This window comes from Triticum dicoccoides, chromosome 2B (genome assembly GCF_002162155.2).
Source record: "Triticum dicoccoides isolate Atlit2015 ecotype Zavitan chromosome 2B, WEW_v2.0, whole genome shotgun sequence".
NCBI classification, from domain to species: Eukaryota; Viridiplantae; Streptophyta; class Magnoliopsida; order Poales; family Poaceae; genus Triticum; species Triticum dicoccoides.
The window spans coordinates 771,900,903-771,919,870 of NC_041383.1; the positions used below are offsets into that span (position 1 = coordinate 771,900,903).

General features: G+C 41.9%; 1 protein-coding gene and 1 pseudogene across 1 annotated transcript; both read left to right on the plus strand.

Annotated features, from left to right (window-relative positions):
• Nucleotides 1-3,940: 3,940 nt before the first annotated feature.
• LOC119368706 lies at nucleotides 3,941-4,517 on the plus strand (annotated as a pseudogene).
• Nucleotides 4,518-11,194: 6,677 nt separating this feature from the next.
• LOC119368708 lies at nucleotides 11,195-11,809 on the plus strand. The gene has a single exon (XM_037633884.1). The coding sequence runs from the start codon at nucleotides 11,341-11,343 to the stop codon at nucleotides 11,608-11,610; it is 270 nt and encodes an 89-aa protein (XP_037489781.1). The 5' UTR covers nucleotides 11,195-11,340; the 3' UTR covers nucleotides 11,611-11,809.
• Nucleotides 11,810-18,968: the final 7,159 nt, after the last annotated feature.

Genomic DNA, 18,968 nt, shown 5'->3' on the forward strand with positions numbered 1-18,968 from the left:
AGCATGAATACTTCATAAATTATAGATACATTGGAGACGTATCAGTATCCTTGAGATCCTTGTGGTACACTTCTCCAATGCGTCCCATGGTGATGTGGGCTGCCATGCTCTTTCCTAGACTCCAGGTTGGTGCATCAAAGGAAAACTCTATGGGCTCAGTGACTGGCATGAACGTCCTTCAAGTGGCGTCTGAAGGGTGCATCTTCATCCGGTTGCGTGAGCTTGTTCCTTGCATCCGCCGTCCTAAAGAGTAGAAAAGGGAGAGGAGTTAGAAATGAGAAGATAGTAGTGATCTACGGCTTTAGCTTAGTGGTCGTGTCCTACAGTCATCTTGTAGCGACCAGACCTCAAACAGTCTGATCTCTATGCATCAGTGTCATCCCTGGATCGATAATGCTGATAGGCACAATACTTGAAGGATTTATAACAGAGTAGCAATCACACACTTATTACATCGAATGTCTCAAAAGAGAACTTATTACAATAAATATGGCTTAAGGCTATCTAAATACGATAACAGCGGAAGGCTTGGAAGGTAAAGCGAGTCCATCAACTCCAACGGCATCACTGAGTGAAAGATCACGACCTAAGGCACCTTACTCATCATCTGAAAAGTCTGCAACATGAACATTGCAGCCCGAAAACGGGTCAGGACATGGAATATGCTGGCAATGTAACACATAGAGAGTAATGAACAGAATATAACTATCACTACATGCATATATGGCTTGGTGGAAAGCTCTATGGTTACAGTTTTGCATAAAGCCAATTTTTTCCTACAACAAAGTAATAAATTTTATTTAACTATCATCGTGGTTGTTAAACATTGAGAAGGTTCACCCAACTCAATCCCAATTAAGCATCATCATTAAACCCAGTCAAATTATATTAATAGTGATGAGATCCACATGATAATCCAAGAACTAGATACTCAAAACGTCCATAACCGGGGACACAGCTAACCATGATTAGTTTGTACACTCTGTAGAGGTTTGCGCACTTTTCCCCACAAGACTCGATCTCCTCCGTTGGATTTCTCGCACTACATGGTGTTTGAGAAACGGATGACTGAGACACAGTCTTTCAGAAGCGTTAGCACCTTACGATGGGTAGACAGTTACACCTACTTTCCCCTACATCTGCTAGTCTACCACTGTAAGAGTTCACACGACTTAATCAACTATGCTAGATCTCATAGTAGCTTGTGGCTGCACACGGAAGTTTCTAGCATGAAAAATCTCATGATCCCTTTGAGCCTGGGTGGCAGTCCATAGGAGATTCACGCGGTACCGCGGGATTTCCAAAAATACAAGCAACACTGGGTTCCCCAGGTGCCTCAATCCACCCAGATGTGTATTAAAGTTGTCACCTTAAGTTGAACCATTAATTAACAATACTCACATCTGTCAAGGATACACTCACCCAATCCACGTCTACGAGCATAGCATAGCAATATAAGCAAACATAGAAGTAACTCCCAAAGGTTTGATAATAAACAGGAGGTACTACCTCATCTACTTTCCAAAAACCACATATTAATCAGATCCTAACCATGCAATTGTTTGAGGATTGATCTAATGCAATAAAACTGGGTAGTAAAGAGGTATGATCAAAGTGTTACTTGCCTTGCTGATGATCCGTGAAACCTAGAGACTCGTAGTAGCACGCTGCGCACTCCGGGTATTCTATTGCAAACAAACAAGCATACAATAAGCACTCATCTAATGCACGCGTAAAACTCAAATAAGAGATCTAACCAGAAAGTTCAACTTAAGAACTCCGGTTTGCAAAAAGAATCAAATCAAACGAAACAATTAAACTCAAACGGCGAAAGAAACAAGCTTCGTTTACTAATCTGGACCTAAGTCAAATTTTACAGTAGGAAAAACTTGTTTGAGTTGGTTAAACGGAAAGAGGGTTTCGAGACGAAACTCCAGGCGCTTGAATCGCCTGATTCCGATAAACGAGCGAAAAGTTATACTAAAACAAAAGTCGGATCAGAAATCGCGATCGAAAATAATCGCAAAAAATCTGAGAAAAAGAAAAACTGACGAACAAACGAACGTTCACTATCTGCGGCTAAACGGTTAACACCGCTCGTTAAAACGAACGTACGGACGAACGTCCGCAAAATAAATAAACCATCGAAAAATCGATCTAACAAAAATAAATCGGAAATTATAAAAAAACATGATCTAGATTTAGGGTTTACCAAAATAAACCAAAAAAAACGGAGGCGGCAGTCAACTCCGGCGGCGGCGGTGTCTCCGGCGGCGGCGGCGTCCGGCGGCGGCGGCTGGGGCGGCGGCGGCTAGGGTTTGGGGCGCGGATGGGCTGCAGCGGCGGTGGGCTGCGGGGCAGGGGGGCCCCGTCTTATAAAGCCCCCCGGGCGGAGTCCCGATCGGGTACGGCCCGGAGTCGGTTTCCTTTTTTAAAAAAAATCCGACGTGCAAAAAAAGAAAGAAAAGAAATATTAAACGGACTCCAAAAATCTGGAAATAAATTTTACCTGTCCTCTAAAAATATGCCGGACAAGATGAACATTTAATTGGGCCTATAATGCAACTTTGAAAAACGCATATTTTTCCTATGCAAATAAAATAGCAATAAAATCCCAAATAAAAATATTTATTTGTTTTTAATATTTTCCTCCAATATTTCATTATTTTTGGGGAAGTCATATTATCCCCTCTCATATATTTTAAATATGAAATATTTTCGGAGAGAAAAATAATTAAAACAAATGATCCTCGTTTCGATATTTGATAAAACTCAAATATGAAAATCGTGAAATCCCCAAGTCTCTCCGTGGGTCCTTGAGTTGCTTAGAATTTCGAGGATCGCGAATCGAAATGCGATAAAACATGATATGCATGAATGATCTATGTATAACATTCCAAATTGAAAATTTGGGATGTTACAATGATGATGATGATGATGAAACCTTCCCCCACTTCGAGGTCATATTTTTCTTGACTAATTCAAATTTATTTTCTGACTGGCCTGCCATTGGAACTCTTGCCATGTTAGCATTAAAATTGCTTTCAGGGAAGCAACATGCTAAATTGGGAGGTTCTCGTATTGTGACTCTGGGTCATATAGATGTTTAGTACTCCCTCTGTAAAGAAATAATAGATCGTTTAGATCATTACTAGTGATCTAAACGATCGTATATTTCTTTACAAAGGGAGTATTACACATGCTTGAGAGACAAAGAAAATATTTCATCAGGGCTAACCTGGTGCCAAAACTTATAAGTAGCTATTGTCGTAAAGCAATTTGTGTTTTTCTAATTTGTGCATGAGTTAAAGTTCTATAAAATTCTTAATTTCTTTTCACGCCGAGAACAAAACAGGTAGCAGTATGAAGGAGTCAAAACTAGATGATGATTGTTTCTTATTTGAAAATTTAAGTCTTTCTATTTTTCATGTGCCTGAGAAACAACGAGAGGGCTATTTGAATTATTGATGCTATTTCTAGGACGACAAGTTCAGTGACTCGCAATAAGAAATTCGATTATGCTTGTTGGATCTTGACACAGGTTATTATCTGTCGGCTTGCGCCGATCTCAAACTGTCGCAGGCCTTGTTCGGTTGCGTGTGAATCCGAGTGGATTGAAGGGGTTTGAGGGGGATTTAAACCTCTTCTAAGTCAAAATACGAACCAATTTTTGCCAATCCCCTCCAATCCTCTTGGGGAGAGGATTAACCGAACAAAGCCGCAATGGACAAAACCGCTACCTCTTTCGACGGGAATAAACAAAACGACATGAGGTGAGCAGCCCACTGCACCGGAACGATAGCGAGAGGTGAGCAAACTGACTCTGAATTCTGGAAGCACCTGGTATCCTGGAAAACCAACGTCCGCTGCCGCCTGTTTTCCTGTGGCCCTCCCGTATATAACCCCGTCCCACTTCCATCCTTCCTCCCATCAACACAAACAAGCATCGATCAGCTTGCAGCTCATTTGCTTCACCACCACAAAATCCACACTTACCTTCAAGCATCACAGAGTTCAGGCAGACCAGTCAGCGGCATCATCTCCTCCAACGCGGCGAGAAGAACAGAGTTACAGAGAGATTATGGCGGGTGCGGCGAAGGCGTCATGGATGGTGGCGATGAGCGTGGGCGCCGTGGAGGCGCTCAAGGACCAGGCTGGCCTCTGCCACTGGAACTACACCCTGAGCTCCATCCACCATGCAGCCAAGGCCAACGTCCGCAGCGGTGTCTCGCAGGGAGTCGGGGTAACAAGCATCTGCCTGCCTCAGTGGCCGCCGTGGCGGAGAGGCGGCGAGCGGAAAAGGCCGAGGAGGGGCTGAGAACTGTCATGTACCTTAGCTGCTGGGGCCTAAATTAGGAGTGGTAGTAGCTAGAAGTGTTGTGTTTGCTGCAGAAAGCAACTTAGTATTAGTAAGCATCCATGGCCTGAGAGTTGGCTCTGGTTGACCTCTGATTGGTTTGTAAAGATACCACGACGATGATGATGATGAAAATTCTATGAGTTCATAATTTATATCACCCTACTTGTCCATCCATGTGCTCCACCGACAGCCAGGGCCAGTCCTGAGATTTTGGGGGCCCGAGGCGAAACTAAAACTTGGGGCCCTTTAGTATGGATGACATAGCAATAATAATCAATATATATGTGTATATTGGAAACGTAACAATAAACGCTTGGACCCCGCGTCGCGATGGTTTTCCAAGTATGACTAATGGCCAATGAAGGAATCTATCACAAAAAATCCTTGAAAATGCAAAGTTATGTTTAATGTCGCGCTGCACTATAGCTACGAAGGAATCTATCGCAAGACATCCTTGAGGACAGGTGACTAAAATAATTTTTCCATGAATCGTCCCAAAAGAAATTAGTATCTAAAATGCGAGTAGTTTTTGGACTCACTACTGCTAAGGTTATTATTCTAAAAATAGAAGTATTAAGAAATTAAGATAGATGAGCAAATCCATGTGAATGATATGGACAATATTATTTTCATTCTTTAGAAATTAAATCAGTAATACTGCAAAATACTTCCTCCGTTCCTAAATATAAGTCTTTGTAGAGGTTTCACTAGGTGGACTACATACGGAACAAAATGAATGAATCTAAACTTAAAATGCATCTATATACATCCGTATGTGGTTTATAGTGAAATCTCTACAAAGACTTACATTTAGGAACGGAGGGAGTAGTTCTTATCTACTTGAGCAAATTTCCAAACTAAGAGCAAATTACCCATTAATGCCTAATTTGCACGGTTCGTCTAAAAACTACTCGTCAAGACCACCATCCAGATTCCAGAACATTACTCCTTGTTTTTTATCTGTTTCAGTATTTCAGATCTATACCACAAGACCAATATTGTCAAACACCATAAATAAATGGTTGCGGAGACGTACAGTACATAGCAGCGCCGGCATTGCCGTCGGGCTCCGATGCGCAGCCATGTCTTTTGCAGCCAGGGCCTCCTCCTCGACTTCTCGAGCAAGGACATCTGCGGCGATCTCCGCGTGGGGCGAACTGGCGGCGCTCGTCAGGGGCATGATGCGCTCTCAACTCTATAGATTCTGGTCGATGGGTGCATTTAGACGCTCCAGGCTTCATCTACGTGGCTTCTACTACTTGGGTCAAGCCCAATGACAGTTTTCATCAGTACCAGGCCTAGTGTAGAAATATTTATACTTGGGCTCTACTACTTGGTCCCTGCAAGCGATCGGGAGAAAAGGAACAAAACTTGTCGCTGCATGCAATTTCCCTGTAGCCTGGGCAGTGGCCAACTGCGTATGCGTTCCTGGGAGGGGGCCCATGGAGTTTGGGGGCCCGGGGCGGCCGCCCCCCCTGCCCCTCCCCAGGGCCGGCCCTGCCGACAGCTATGGTGTGGTGGAGCACCGGCCGCAAGGGGGCGCATGACCACGAGGCTGGCTCGTCCTCGGGCCACCGCCGCTGCAGCGTCAAAGCTGAGCCTGCATCACCACCATGGAGAGCCCCCGTGCCTCCCGCATTCACCATCGCCCCTACGGCTGTTGGTGAGCGCGACTGGCACTACATCCATGCGGATGTTTGCCGTCGTTATTGGAAGACGAGGACGCCGCTCCCCTAGAGCGACGTCCACTGCCCAATAACTGGCATCTGTCCGCGGATCGGGTGCCGATCCCGCCGGTCCCGACGAGCGGCCGTGCCCATCGTGAGGAGATCGAACGTCGCCGCCGCTACCTCCTGCCAGACGACCTGTTCTACGACCCCAGGTACGCCGTCGACTCCGCCCTGTGGGACACATGGTTTCGGGACGAGCACGACACGCGACGCGCGTCCTTCTTTGCTGGCACCTCATCGGGGCCACGGTGACCACGTACAGAGCGCCGCCGCGTGCTCCGAGCTCTCCCAAGGTGCGCGGGCGTAGGTGGGTTTGAGGCATCATGCCGACGCCGTCACCTTCGCCCTCTTCGTCTCCACCACTACCTCCTCACATGACAGAGGAGGAGGAGGCACGGCTCCTTCAACGTGTCATGAAAGACTCCATGAGCATGCACGGTGAGCGTCAATGGGAGGGCCTGGAGACCATGATTGCCCTCTCTGCGGCTGGCGACATGGCCGTGCTGGAGCTGGAGATGAGGGACGTCAAGGAGGAGGTGAGGAAGAAGGTACTGGAGGAGCAGCCCCTCGTCGCTTTCCACCCTGGCCTGGTGGGCCAGCGGTGGAGCTGGTCCTGCACGACCGCGGACATGGCCGACGACGTGGGGGCAGTGAACTGGTGCCCTACGCCGGCGCGGTCATCGGAGCGCGAGACGTCGCCACAGGGTGAGGTGGTGCAGGCGCCTACCGCCCTCCAGGGACCGGCCCACTTCTGGACGCCGCCGCCCTACATCGACCTCACTGGCGACGATGACAACAACGGCGGCGCGTGAGGAGACGACGACGGACACGGCATCGGCGGGCACGGCAGGAGCGCGCGGGCGGCGCCTTTTCTTTTTATGTTAATTATGTCTATGTGAACTGTGGGACGGGGCGTTCTAGGCCATGATGTTTAATTATGTTCTTATGTTTTTATGTTTGTGTTTATTTTAATTTTTTGGTATTTTTTTTGAGTTTTTGTCAGTTTTTTTATATCATATCCACCACGGACACGATATGGGGTGTGGTCGCGTGTTGGACGCACCGACACAGCAACGGCCCCAAGCGAACATGGGCGATCCCATTGCCGTCCCAAGAGGACGAAAGCAGACCAAAACGGACGTCCGTTTGGGGTCGTGCGCTGGAGTTGGCCTCACCCCTGTCTCTCTGCCTTGTCTGGTCGTAACGGACAAAACCATGGCCCACTATGCGGGAACGAGAGCGAGTGCTGAGCGAAAGTGGATGATACTAGGAGTGCGGGATTTCTGGAGGCCGGGCTCTAGTGAGTTTGGTATTTTGAAATTATTGAAAAGCATATATAAAAGTTCTAAAAAATCTGGAAAAAAATCAATGGAAACATATATGAAATCCTGAAGAACGTGTTAATTTTCCTTGAAAGTTGTTGTGAGTTTGTAGGCTGTACAAAAAAAATTCTGACCCAATAACAAAAATAAAAGGCCCATTTAAAAACACGTATTTGTCTTTTTTTGTACGCCACATGGAAAAGTATAATGCTGTGAAATTTGGCACATATGTAGTATACATGTGCACATGTGTTCACAAATAAATTTAGAATTTTTTGCGCTCCATAAAAATAAAATTTGAAATCGAGCTCACTGGAGCTCAGCCTTCGTTGTCATTTTTCAATGAAACTAGGCCTTTTTCTGAAACTTCAACACAAAATGACCACAATTCAAATATATCATAAACTGGCCCTTTTGCATAAAGTTCGGGGCTAGGGCGTCATGCTATCACCCTTTTGCATAACGTCCGGGGCTAGGGCGCCATGCTAGATAGCATGACGCCCTGGACTAGGTGTCATGCTAAATGCTACACATCGCTATCATGGCGCCCTAGTGCGGGGCGTCATGCAAAAAGAGGCCAGTTTGTGGAAAAATAATAGATTGGGGTCGTTTTTGTTGAAATTTCAGAAAAGGGTTAGTTTCGTGGATTTTCACGAGAGCTGCGGCGCAAGCAAGCTCCTGAAAGCTTTGCCGATGTGTCGTTATCTATTGTTTGCGATGTTTCGCAACTTTAAACATGTCCTCCCACTGAAAGCGCACCGCCGAAAATCTTGAAATAAATTCAGAAATAATGCGAGCACCAGGACTCTAATGGGTTGGGATACCACTGTCCCTCTAACCATCCAATCACAGGTTGTACTATTGTCTGGGTTTGGGTTTACCTCCTATGCTGTAACCCTAAGTACTTTGCTGCATATGAATTTATTTTAAAGTCAGGCGCATGCCTTTCATCTAAAAAATCTAAACATGATACAACTCCATGTTAGACCACATTAATAAGTAAACGTGCTTTTTAACAGAGTGAGGCGCATCATAGTTACTCCATAGCTTTCTAGTTTCCACTGAAAGACCCGCAAATTGGATTTTGCCCTAGGACCATGAAACCAAAAGAGAAGAAAAATAAATAAAATTAGACTTTCAGATAATAGGTATAATTGGGTGCATAGTAGTTCCTTCAAATTAATTAAGCAAATTGATATAAGATAAAAAAAATACTTACAACCAAGATAAAAAAATTGACCTCCACAAACCTGTACTAAGATATTTTTGGCCGCTTATATTAGAGAACTCTATAGCAAGATATTAAAATGTCCTAAAATAGACGTATAAATAAAGTTATTTTATATATGAATACTACTTCTATTTTTTCTCTGATATGGATGAAATTTAACTTACTTAAGTGTCCCAACCATATAAAAAATAATCTAAGTTTTACAACAAAGTGTAGTTCGTGTATCATTATAGCAATTTCAATGGTAATTTTTTTGATAAAAGTGAACTCTAAGTTACTACTTGGGATTATGTTGTTAAGTATAGTAGACAAAAATTGTTGTTTTCATTGAAAAATTAGTTTATACAAAATTATGTATAGTAAAATGATATATAAAAGAAAGTAAAAATGTTTAGTGTAAATAAGTTACAACCATGGGATGAAACAATGATATACTTCTATCAAGTAGACAGATTACGTCATTTCTCGATTAGTTTATTTCCATTGGTCACTATGTACAGGAGGTATGAATTGGCACCAAAGACTCGAGGCGACCATCCATTCTTACTCCAATGGTGGATCTGCCACTAGTGATGGCCATATTTATAACCTGCATGGACAATTAAAATTGACCATTCTAATCGATCGTCTATACTTTCATCATGTTTTGTGATTTTCCTTTTACTGTGTGTTAGCCTTACTTGTGTCATTATTGTTATTTTCAACATTATTTTAAAAAGATGTAATATTCCGTCTCACGTCTTCTCTCATCCGAGGTCTTTGCACCCCGCATCACCTACCCTTTTTTTGTCCATGTCCGCATTATTTTCGTGTGACTCCCATTCTTGGCTTGCTAGGACGCAACCCAAACACCACAATCGATCGCTATTGATGCCTCCCACACCCTTCTTACTTCCTCCCAGCCTAGGGTTCCCTGCCCCCACTACTACAGAACTGAATAGCACTGGCCGACCAAATCATATCCGGGCTAGTGATGACTTTATCAGCACTGTTGATGGCCGGTCTGTGATGAAGACTACCAGCTAAATGTGGTTGAGAAGCCAAAAATTTGGGGTACACCAGCTGCAAAAAATGAACTACAAAGGGAAAACATCACATTTTAAAGAAGTTTTCGTTGTTTAGAATACCCCTTTGGTTCAGATTCCAACTTTTTTATCCAAAAGCTGGTAGCTCAAAGTGAAACAAACACCAGCTGGCAAAAATGAACTAGGAGAACACTCCTTTGGTTTGGATTCCAATTTTTTAGCCAAACATTGGTGCCCAAACTGAAACAAACACAAGCTTGTGGTCTCACTATCATCACAAGAGCGTGTGATATTGTGCTACAACTGTCCAGTTGAATTTGTGATTGTCGTGGCCATTGCGAAATGTCAAAACGGTCTAGATTTAGTATTTGCCACACTGAAAGAGATTTGAACAATGAGGAGACAGCAGTTTTCAGTATGTGGCAACATAGCTGCCACAAACAATTGACAAAACTAAGAAATAGATGAAATGAAGACAATAAATATTTAATTTTATGAAAAATCAGCGAATTTAAATAAAAACTCTGGTAAATTTATTATCTTTGAGTATTAAGAAAACAAATTTGGACTTTTACAAAGAAATCCAAGATTTCATTTAGATAAAACTTTTGAAAAATAATATTCAGAATGAACTTGTAAGAAGGAAATAAAAATAACCAATAAGGCAAAAACTCCATGATATTCTAGAAAAACATTAAAAATATTCGATTATTAAAGTAAAAATAGGAGAAAACTGCCACCGCTTAACAACATTTTTATTTTTTTTGTATTTAAATTCAATTATAATGTTTGTTCTCTCCATATTTTTCTTCACTGATTCAAATTTATTGTTTTCTCACCGGGCTGCTAAGAAAACCGTTGCCCATGTCAAGCAACATGCTAAATTGGGACGGATCTATGACTCTGCCATATAGATGTTTAGTAGTATTACACATGCTTGGGAGACGGAACGCAAATATTTCATCAGGGTTAACCTCTTGCCAAAAATTATAAGGAGCTATTGTAGTAAAGCAATTTGTTTTCTAATTTGTGTATTAATTAAAGTCCTATATAATTATAATTTGTTTTCACACTGAGAACAGAACAGGTAACAATATGAAGGAGTAAAACTAGATGATGATTGTTTCTTATTGATAAAGAAGGTTGTTCTATTGTTCAAGTATCTGAGAAACAATGAGAGGGCCATTGAATTATTGGTGCTAATTCCAGTGCGACTAGTTTCAGTGACCCAATTGAAATTCGATTCTGCTTGCTAGATCTTGACACAGGTTATTAGTCGTTCCGATCTTATCTCTGTCGGCTTGCGCCGATCCCAAACTGTTGCAATGGACAAAACCGCTACTTCTTCTGAAAGCGACATGAGGTGAGCAGCCCACTGCACCAGAACGACAGCGAGAGGTGAGCAAACTGACTCTGAATTCTGAAAGCACCCGGTATCCTGGAAAACCAACGTCCGTTGCCGCCTGTTTTCCTCTGGCCCTCCCGTATATATAACACCATCGGCTCCCACTCTTGTTCTCATCAACACAAACAAGCATCGATCAGCTTGCAGCTCCGTTCCTTCACCACCACAAAATCCACACTCCACTGCTATCATCGCAGAGTTCAGGCAGGCCAGTTAGCGGCATCATCTCCTCCAACGCTGCGAGAAGAACAAAGTTACAGAGAGATCATGGCGGGTACGGCGAAGGCGTCGTGGATGGTGGCGATGAGCGTGGGCGCCGTGGAGGCGCTCAAGGACCAGGCCGGGCTCTGCCGCTGGAACTACGCGCTCAGGTCCATCCACCGGGCAGCCAAGGCCAGGGCCAACGTCCCTGGCGGCGTATCGCAGGGCGCAAAGCAGCTTCCGGCCTCTGCAGCGATGGCGGAGAAGCGACGAGCCGAGAAGGCCGAGGAGGGGCTGAGGACCGTGATGTACCTCAGCTGCTGGGGTCCCAATTAGTACTAGCTACCAAGAGGTGTTTTCTCCTAGCTCCAGCCTCTGTTAGAAAGCTCTAGCAACAACCACGCCGTGTGACTTGGCTGGTTAATTCCCTGCCGATTGTAAATACGTATCAGGATGATGATGATGATGATGATGAAACCTTTCCCAACTTCGAGTTCACATTATCCTGCTTCAGAAAGGTTTGAATTGCCTTTCAGACTGATCTGTTTGTTTCAGATTCTTTGGGAGGATTAGTGCTTCGAGTTGGGCGTAAGCTTTGCCTGTTGCTCTGTTCGATGGGCAGAGCAAGATCGGGAGCCAAAAACGATGCTTCGGTGCCGTAAGACACCTACCATCGTGTCTATGACATGTGGGCCTAACAGGTAGCTGGGCTATATGTCAGTGACCCAAAGGTAGGTGCCTTTAAGGCACCGAAGCTGTGTCTCAAAAAAGTGATCATGGTCCGCAAGTTTTCCGCCAGCTTCTACAGATGATAATCGAAACTTCTCTTTTTTTTGCGGATTAGTTTCGTAGGTTCAGCTTTATAAAATTGATCGGGAGAAAAATGAATTAACAAAAAAAAGTGAAGAAAAAACTAAAACTAAAAATAAAATAACACTTAGGCCTTGGCCTAAGTCGGTGACGCCATCATTCTCGTCGGCTGCATGTTGGGCCTGCCCAAGCATTCACGGATTTGAAAAAAGGTTCATCGATTTAAAAAATTGCAGATTAAAAAAAATCACTCAAAATTTTACAAAAAAAGGTTCAACAAATTTAAAAAGATTCACAAATTTGGGAAATGTTTACAACTTTGATTTTTTATTTTTTTTAAAAACTTCATGCATTTGAAAAAAAGGCAAAAGGAAAAGAAAAAAGACCAATATAAAACCAAACAAAACCCGGTTTCAAAAAAACACGAAAAAAACCCGGCCTGAAAGTTTACGAAATTACATTTGTGCTACATAAAAGACGAAAAAGAAAGCAAGTGGGGACAACAAGGAACATGTTCCCGGTTGGTTACTTGAACTTGAAGTAAACCTTGAAGGTTGGAGTTTGATTCTCTCACTGTGCACATTTTTATAAGATTAAAAAGGAAGAGAAAAAAAAGCTGAGGGTGTCGTACACAGCCGTGTATCGGGGCAGACGCTTTTTTTAAGGACCATCCTACCAGACGCGGATTTTTTGCTCTGGGAGCATATGCTACCCAATGAATAGTAAAATAAAAATAAATAGTAAATAAAATAAAAAAAATTCTTTTTTTGTAGATTTTCATATTAGTGTAGCATTTGGAGGCAACATTTTCATCCCATATGGGATAGCAGTGCATCGTCGCTGAAAAAACAAAATTAAGTGTAGGATTTGGAGGCAACATTTAGTGTTCGGCCTTTTTTTTTGCACGGGTCAAAATGCTTAAGTTTTTCACCTACAAATTTTCATGTATCATTTGGGTGTGACAACGAACACGTCTAATTTTTTTTATTTTTTTTGACATTTGTAAAGTCCATTTTTTTCACGCGGGAGCATGTGCTCCCTAGAGCCAAATTGAATATCCTCATCATTACCCTTTGTTATGAAAAGGTATGGAGAGATCTCATCCATCGATGTGTTTAGGGGTTGTATCAAGTAGAAGTGTTAAAAAAAAGTTGTACAATTAACATTTCTTGTCTTTACATGTCACAAGTGGTTAGACCTTTTTAAAATATGAAGGGCCATGTATTATTATTTTCATATATTTTAATAAATATATATTTTGCTCCATCAATTGTCAAAGTACAAAACTACAATGTGTGAAATTTCTGGTCTCCCAAGTGTCAAACGTCTAGATTTGCATCTTGACACATTTATAGTTGTCTTACCATCGAGTTCACGCGATGACTTTGAATACACAAATCTTCACATTCGTTGATTTTATCAGGTGACTGGCGCAATAACGTTTGACTAGATCGATATCGCGCCTTGGCGCGAGGGTGCCGGTCCCGACGTTATAATACATCTACAGTACACTAACTTGCACTGCGGGTATAATTTCATATAAAAACTTAAAAATTAAGACAAACCAGTCACTAAACATGCTTTGCGGGTTCACTTGTACACAAATCGGGTCCGCAATTGCCACATTGGACGCCACATTGGTCATAGTCCCATCCACACCCCAGCAATATTTGCAGAAAAGTCCCCTTTTATATATTGAACTAACTGAAACTAAAAGCACTCTATCTGACAGTAGCCTAATTGAACTAAAAGCACCTAACTGAAATCAAAAAGAGAGCTCAACACTTCACAAGCACGAACAGAGCATAGCATAGCACGGCGATGTCCCATGCCTCCGCGTCATGCGCCCTCGATGGCCTTGTGTCCTCTGCTGCCGCAACCTATGCAGCGTATGGCCTGCGGCAACATGCACTCCTCTGCTGCCGCAGCCAGTCGCCGATGCAGCATACGACGGGCGGTGAAGACGCCGTAAAAAAATTAACAGCAAGACAACCTATGTTTTAGCATTATCTATTTTTTACATAACAGAATACAACAAAACTTTCCAACAACAACATTCCCACGAGCACAGAATTCAGGCATAAGTCATAGGAAAATTATGACATAATTCATAGCTAAATTCAGGAGCTGCAGGAAGTGGTTCAGGCAAGATTCAGACCAAACAAAGAATTAAGGTTCAGGCTAAATCTAGAGCAAGCCAAAAGACATGTTTAGATTAGAAACAAACCAACACAGCAGGATTTAGAGCATTACAAAATATAAAGTTTATTCACCATGTGTTGGCATCACAATAGTATTACTCCTCTTGAGTGCTTCAACAAAATGTCCTTCTATCATCCAGCCCACGGAATATGCCATTTTGTTCAAACACCGCTGTAAAGAAATTAGAATTTCCCCCAGCAAGTAGAACTGCACAATTGTTACTTGTCACTAAAAACGCTAACTACTTTAATGAAAATGCATATTATTTACTGTACAATATTTTACAACAGCACTTCCAAATCTGCACCTAACCATATATCAAGTATTGTTCCTAAACAACTACATTATAGTAAATTCCGCCACTCCATTCTGAACCTATATCAAATTACAGTACACTAATTTCTGAACCTATATCAAACTAAAGTACAATATTTTCTGAACCTATATCAAACTAAAATACAGTATTTTCTGAATGACTGAACCTATATCAAACTACAGGACACATTGATCATAACAGGATAATGCACAGGGGAGCGCACAACGACATCACACATTGATCATAGGCCCAAGCAGGCATATTTACATGGATGAGATTCATGAGCATATCAGACGATAGACTACAGAGCATGAACGGCCTCGATCGTACTTAATGGGAACCGTGTAACTAAGAAACCTGTGTCCAGCTCAAGTACTACTTTCAACTACCTGTATGGCCAATAGTTGTTAAATCTGACTACCTAATCTACAACAAAAATGTGTACAATCTGGAAATTCAACCACTTTCAGTACAATTTTCTTTAGGTTTTCTTGTTTTTCTTAGGAGACAACAAGTAGCGCAAGTGAACAAATCGAATCAAAGGGGATTAAGGTCTGATGTAGTACAAGGAAAGACCGAAAGAGAAGAGAGGAGGAGAGGGGGGGGCAGACCTCCATGGACATGCACATCGCCCCATCTCCCTTGCCCTTCTTCTTCTGGTCCTTCTGGTCCTTGCTCATCCATCCCCTTCCTCTCCTTTTCTCTGCACATGGAATTGACATACTAATTCAGGAATTTTTCAGCTGAATATATAGGTCAAAGATTAGCATCTTGATTATATACTTTACTGAACTGAATATATATGATGGATTTACTTCGGTTTTTCAGCTGTTGTGGTCAAAAGTTCTAAACTTGACTGATATTCTACAAAATTATTTACTGGATGTGATCCAGTGTGTTGTTGTAAATACAAATAAATATACTTTTAATCAATATTTGCACATCCCTAACCTCTACGCTCCAGCCATGATTTACTATGTAATTACGAAGTTCTTAGCTTTCTCATCTTTTAGAATTAGAACATGACACTACTTAGATATATCTCCTTGACACAGAGATCCTAAAAAACATCAGGCACATAAGCCTAAACAAAATAGTGGTGGTTACCATGGAAAAAAGCACTTTGACCCTTGTCTTTCTCCATCAATCAATGATCCAAATCCTACTATAGATGGCCACAGATTGCCCATTCATTATAAAATTAGATACTGCAACCATGAATCTCCTCTAGTGAAAACTCTCGTTCCAAAGTTAAACTAAAGACGAGAGCTAATTATATATGCACAAGCACAAGGCATCCAGAGAATTGATCTGGTTGTTCATAAAGTCAAAACCATTATATATTGATTTGACCAAGCATGATTCAAATCATACTACCCTTCAACCTCCGTCGTAGGACCTATTGAGATACAATGATATAATGGCAGAACAAAAGGAAAAGAAAACCAAAAAAGTAAAATCGTGGTAAGAGCATCGACTTCATATCCTAATCCACGGAAGCATCATGCATACAAAGTCTGTGCATGATGGAAATGTAGAGACTATATATCTCACCTGCTGACATCCATAGAGTGGAGGTAGAAGAAGCTCGCCCGCTAACATCACCACAAGGAGGAGCTCAGGTTGTCCTTGGAACAGCCTGGTGTCATCATGGAAGTCCAGAAGCAGTCCAAGCGGCGTTGTCACTATGACCTTTTACTCTGCAAGCAGGGTCACACTCATACAGAAAGAAATTGTTCTCTTCCATCCACAGAACACAAAATAACAAAGGTAAATAAGTTGATCGTTTTTGTCTGCCAAGAAGCAACATCAAGTGAGTACACCGCAGGTAATCCTAGAACAAAATGCTGCATTGTGCACGAGAAAGACTTGACTATATAGTAAGTTGGTGACCATGTCAATTATACTGTTCTCAACTTAGAATTAAACGAGTTACAGAGTTCCAACTAAAGGAATCTAGCTGTTGAACCTATTTGTAACAAAGCTATATATATGCTGCTGGTGAGCATTGAGAGAGTGCTACTACTACTAAATGGGATTTTTTTTAAATAGAGATCCAAGACACTTCCAAAAAAATTGCACTTGCACACACTGGAAACTCTTAAACAATAATTCGCAGATAAAAGCAGTGTCTATCTTGTCTGTCCTGTTTGGAACCTATTGGGCAATCTGCATAACTACAAGGGACAGAAATTCTTATCAAACAACAAAAATAGTTTTAGTCATTAAATATGACACGACGCGGTGAGAAAATCCCTTATAATTTTCTAACAAGTACATAATTATAATAGCAATGAAACATAGAGATGCAGAGTTGCAAGTAAAAAGTATATAGAACAATACACCATGGATGCTGAAGATGTTCAATTATACTTAGAAAGCAAAACACATGTTCAAACGAGTGCTGAAAAAAGGATCTCACCTTGTTCCAATAGAACATGTAGTGATCCACAAACATAGTTAATGTTCTCTGTATTCATTGGTTCAGATCTCATGGCTCCATAGGATGGTGATGCAAAAGAACACTACTTTTTTGTGAATTTAGTAGCAAACCTGCAATGCACAAAAAAGATGAAATGGTTAATAAATGTGACAATCATTCTGAAGCTAGCTATCATGAAAAGATAGAGAAGGAAGGTGACAACGGGTAAGGAATGCTATCATGGTCTGAAATAAAATTAAAAACCCTTTGGAATCTCAGAAACTATTATCATAGAGATTAGCTAGCTACCATGCAATAATTTTAGAAAACGACAGGTATAAGCAATGTGACACAGAAAATCAAGACAATCATTGACCATGAAAGAAATATATCGATAACATCTTCCTTATAACATGTCTATTTCTAATGATAAGATATGAACAATAATAACATGTAATGGCGCAGTCGTCACCACGATCTACTTTCACACCTCCTCCACACCGCAGAAGGAACACTGGAAGATCAGAATATGATGGTAGCCTGACAAAGCTGTAGCCCACCCAAATAGGAGCAAGATTGGTGCCCAACATCAATTGACCTGTCAGAGAAAGGCAAAAAAGACTAAAGTGATAACCTGACTATAGATGCTAGAATTATGGATCGAGGAATAACCTGAGTTTTATTGACCCTTGACCCGACAAAGCGGTAGCAGCAGCAACCACATGACCCTGACAAAGCTCGTCCAGATAGGAGCAACTGACCCTGTCCATAGATCTAGATGTAAGAACACTGCAACCACATGAAGCATAGACCGATAATATCTAATAATCTGTAAATCACACTTGCTATTGTATAATTTTTAAGAGATGCATGTGATCTGATTGAGAAAAACACCTTGTGTGGCCACCCGGTCTCCGCACTAATGCAAATATTGATTAAACCATAATTGCTATTCAAGATTTGGAAACTCAGATCATGGCACCCTTGCCTCAGTTATTGTTGAAATCATAGGAGCACAGTAAAAAGAAACAATAAATAAAACAAGCAAATGAACAAAACCACCAACATTCCATGCACAAAGGTGAAAGGACCAACAATCATAGGCCCTACTAGGATGCAGACAAGGAACAAAAGACATATATTTAGACTCCACTAAAAACAAGCAGTGAAGACAGGAAACCACCAACATCCAATGCACAAAGACATAAATACTTTTGGCTTTTACCAGAAAAGACATGACCGACAATCAGAACAGGGATTGAGCCAAACTAATGTTGGATGTTGCTACACCCTGCTGCCATTCATACAATTTCTTTGCAAGTAGCAAGCAGCCGAACACACGCATAACACTTTAGCAGAGCAAGCAAAAAGGTCGAGAAAAAAAGAAAGGAGAGGCTACCTGCAGGCTGCGGCAGCTGGAGCATGGAGGCGGCTGCCGGCGTGCGTGAGTTTTCACAACATCAGAGCAGTGCCGAGAAGATCCTGGTTGAGGCGGAACAAACCCGGCGACAGACGCCAAATACTGAAAGCCTACAAAGCCATTATCCATACAAAGGTGGCCACATTTCAAGTTCGCCTTGACCTGAACATCAGAAATCACAAAAATCAGATAAATAACACGAAAAGGTGCTCTGAACCCAATCTTTTCTTCATAAACATGGAGAAACATTAGTGAACGGAACAATCTTACGTCATATAAAATAAATAAATTAAGATGTTATAAGAAACTAAGAAAGAAACCAGATAAAAGCGCTATAAAGTGCAGCAGGCTAACAAAATTTAGTCTAGAATATATGCTAGCAAATCAATAACCATACAAAAAATACCGTGCGCCAACAAAGCTTCGGCTCTGGATCGGGTAGCTAATACGCCATCTCTACTGTAAGTTTGGAACTCACAACAAGCACTTGACATATAAGGCAACAATTCGATCCAACAATTTGT

Bases quoted from the DNA above. Each gene is read 5' to 3' on its own strand.
- LOC119368708 (XM_037633884.1), top strand. From the start codon at position 11,341: ATGGCGGGTACGGCGAAGGCGTCGTGGATGGTGGCGATGAGCGTGGGC.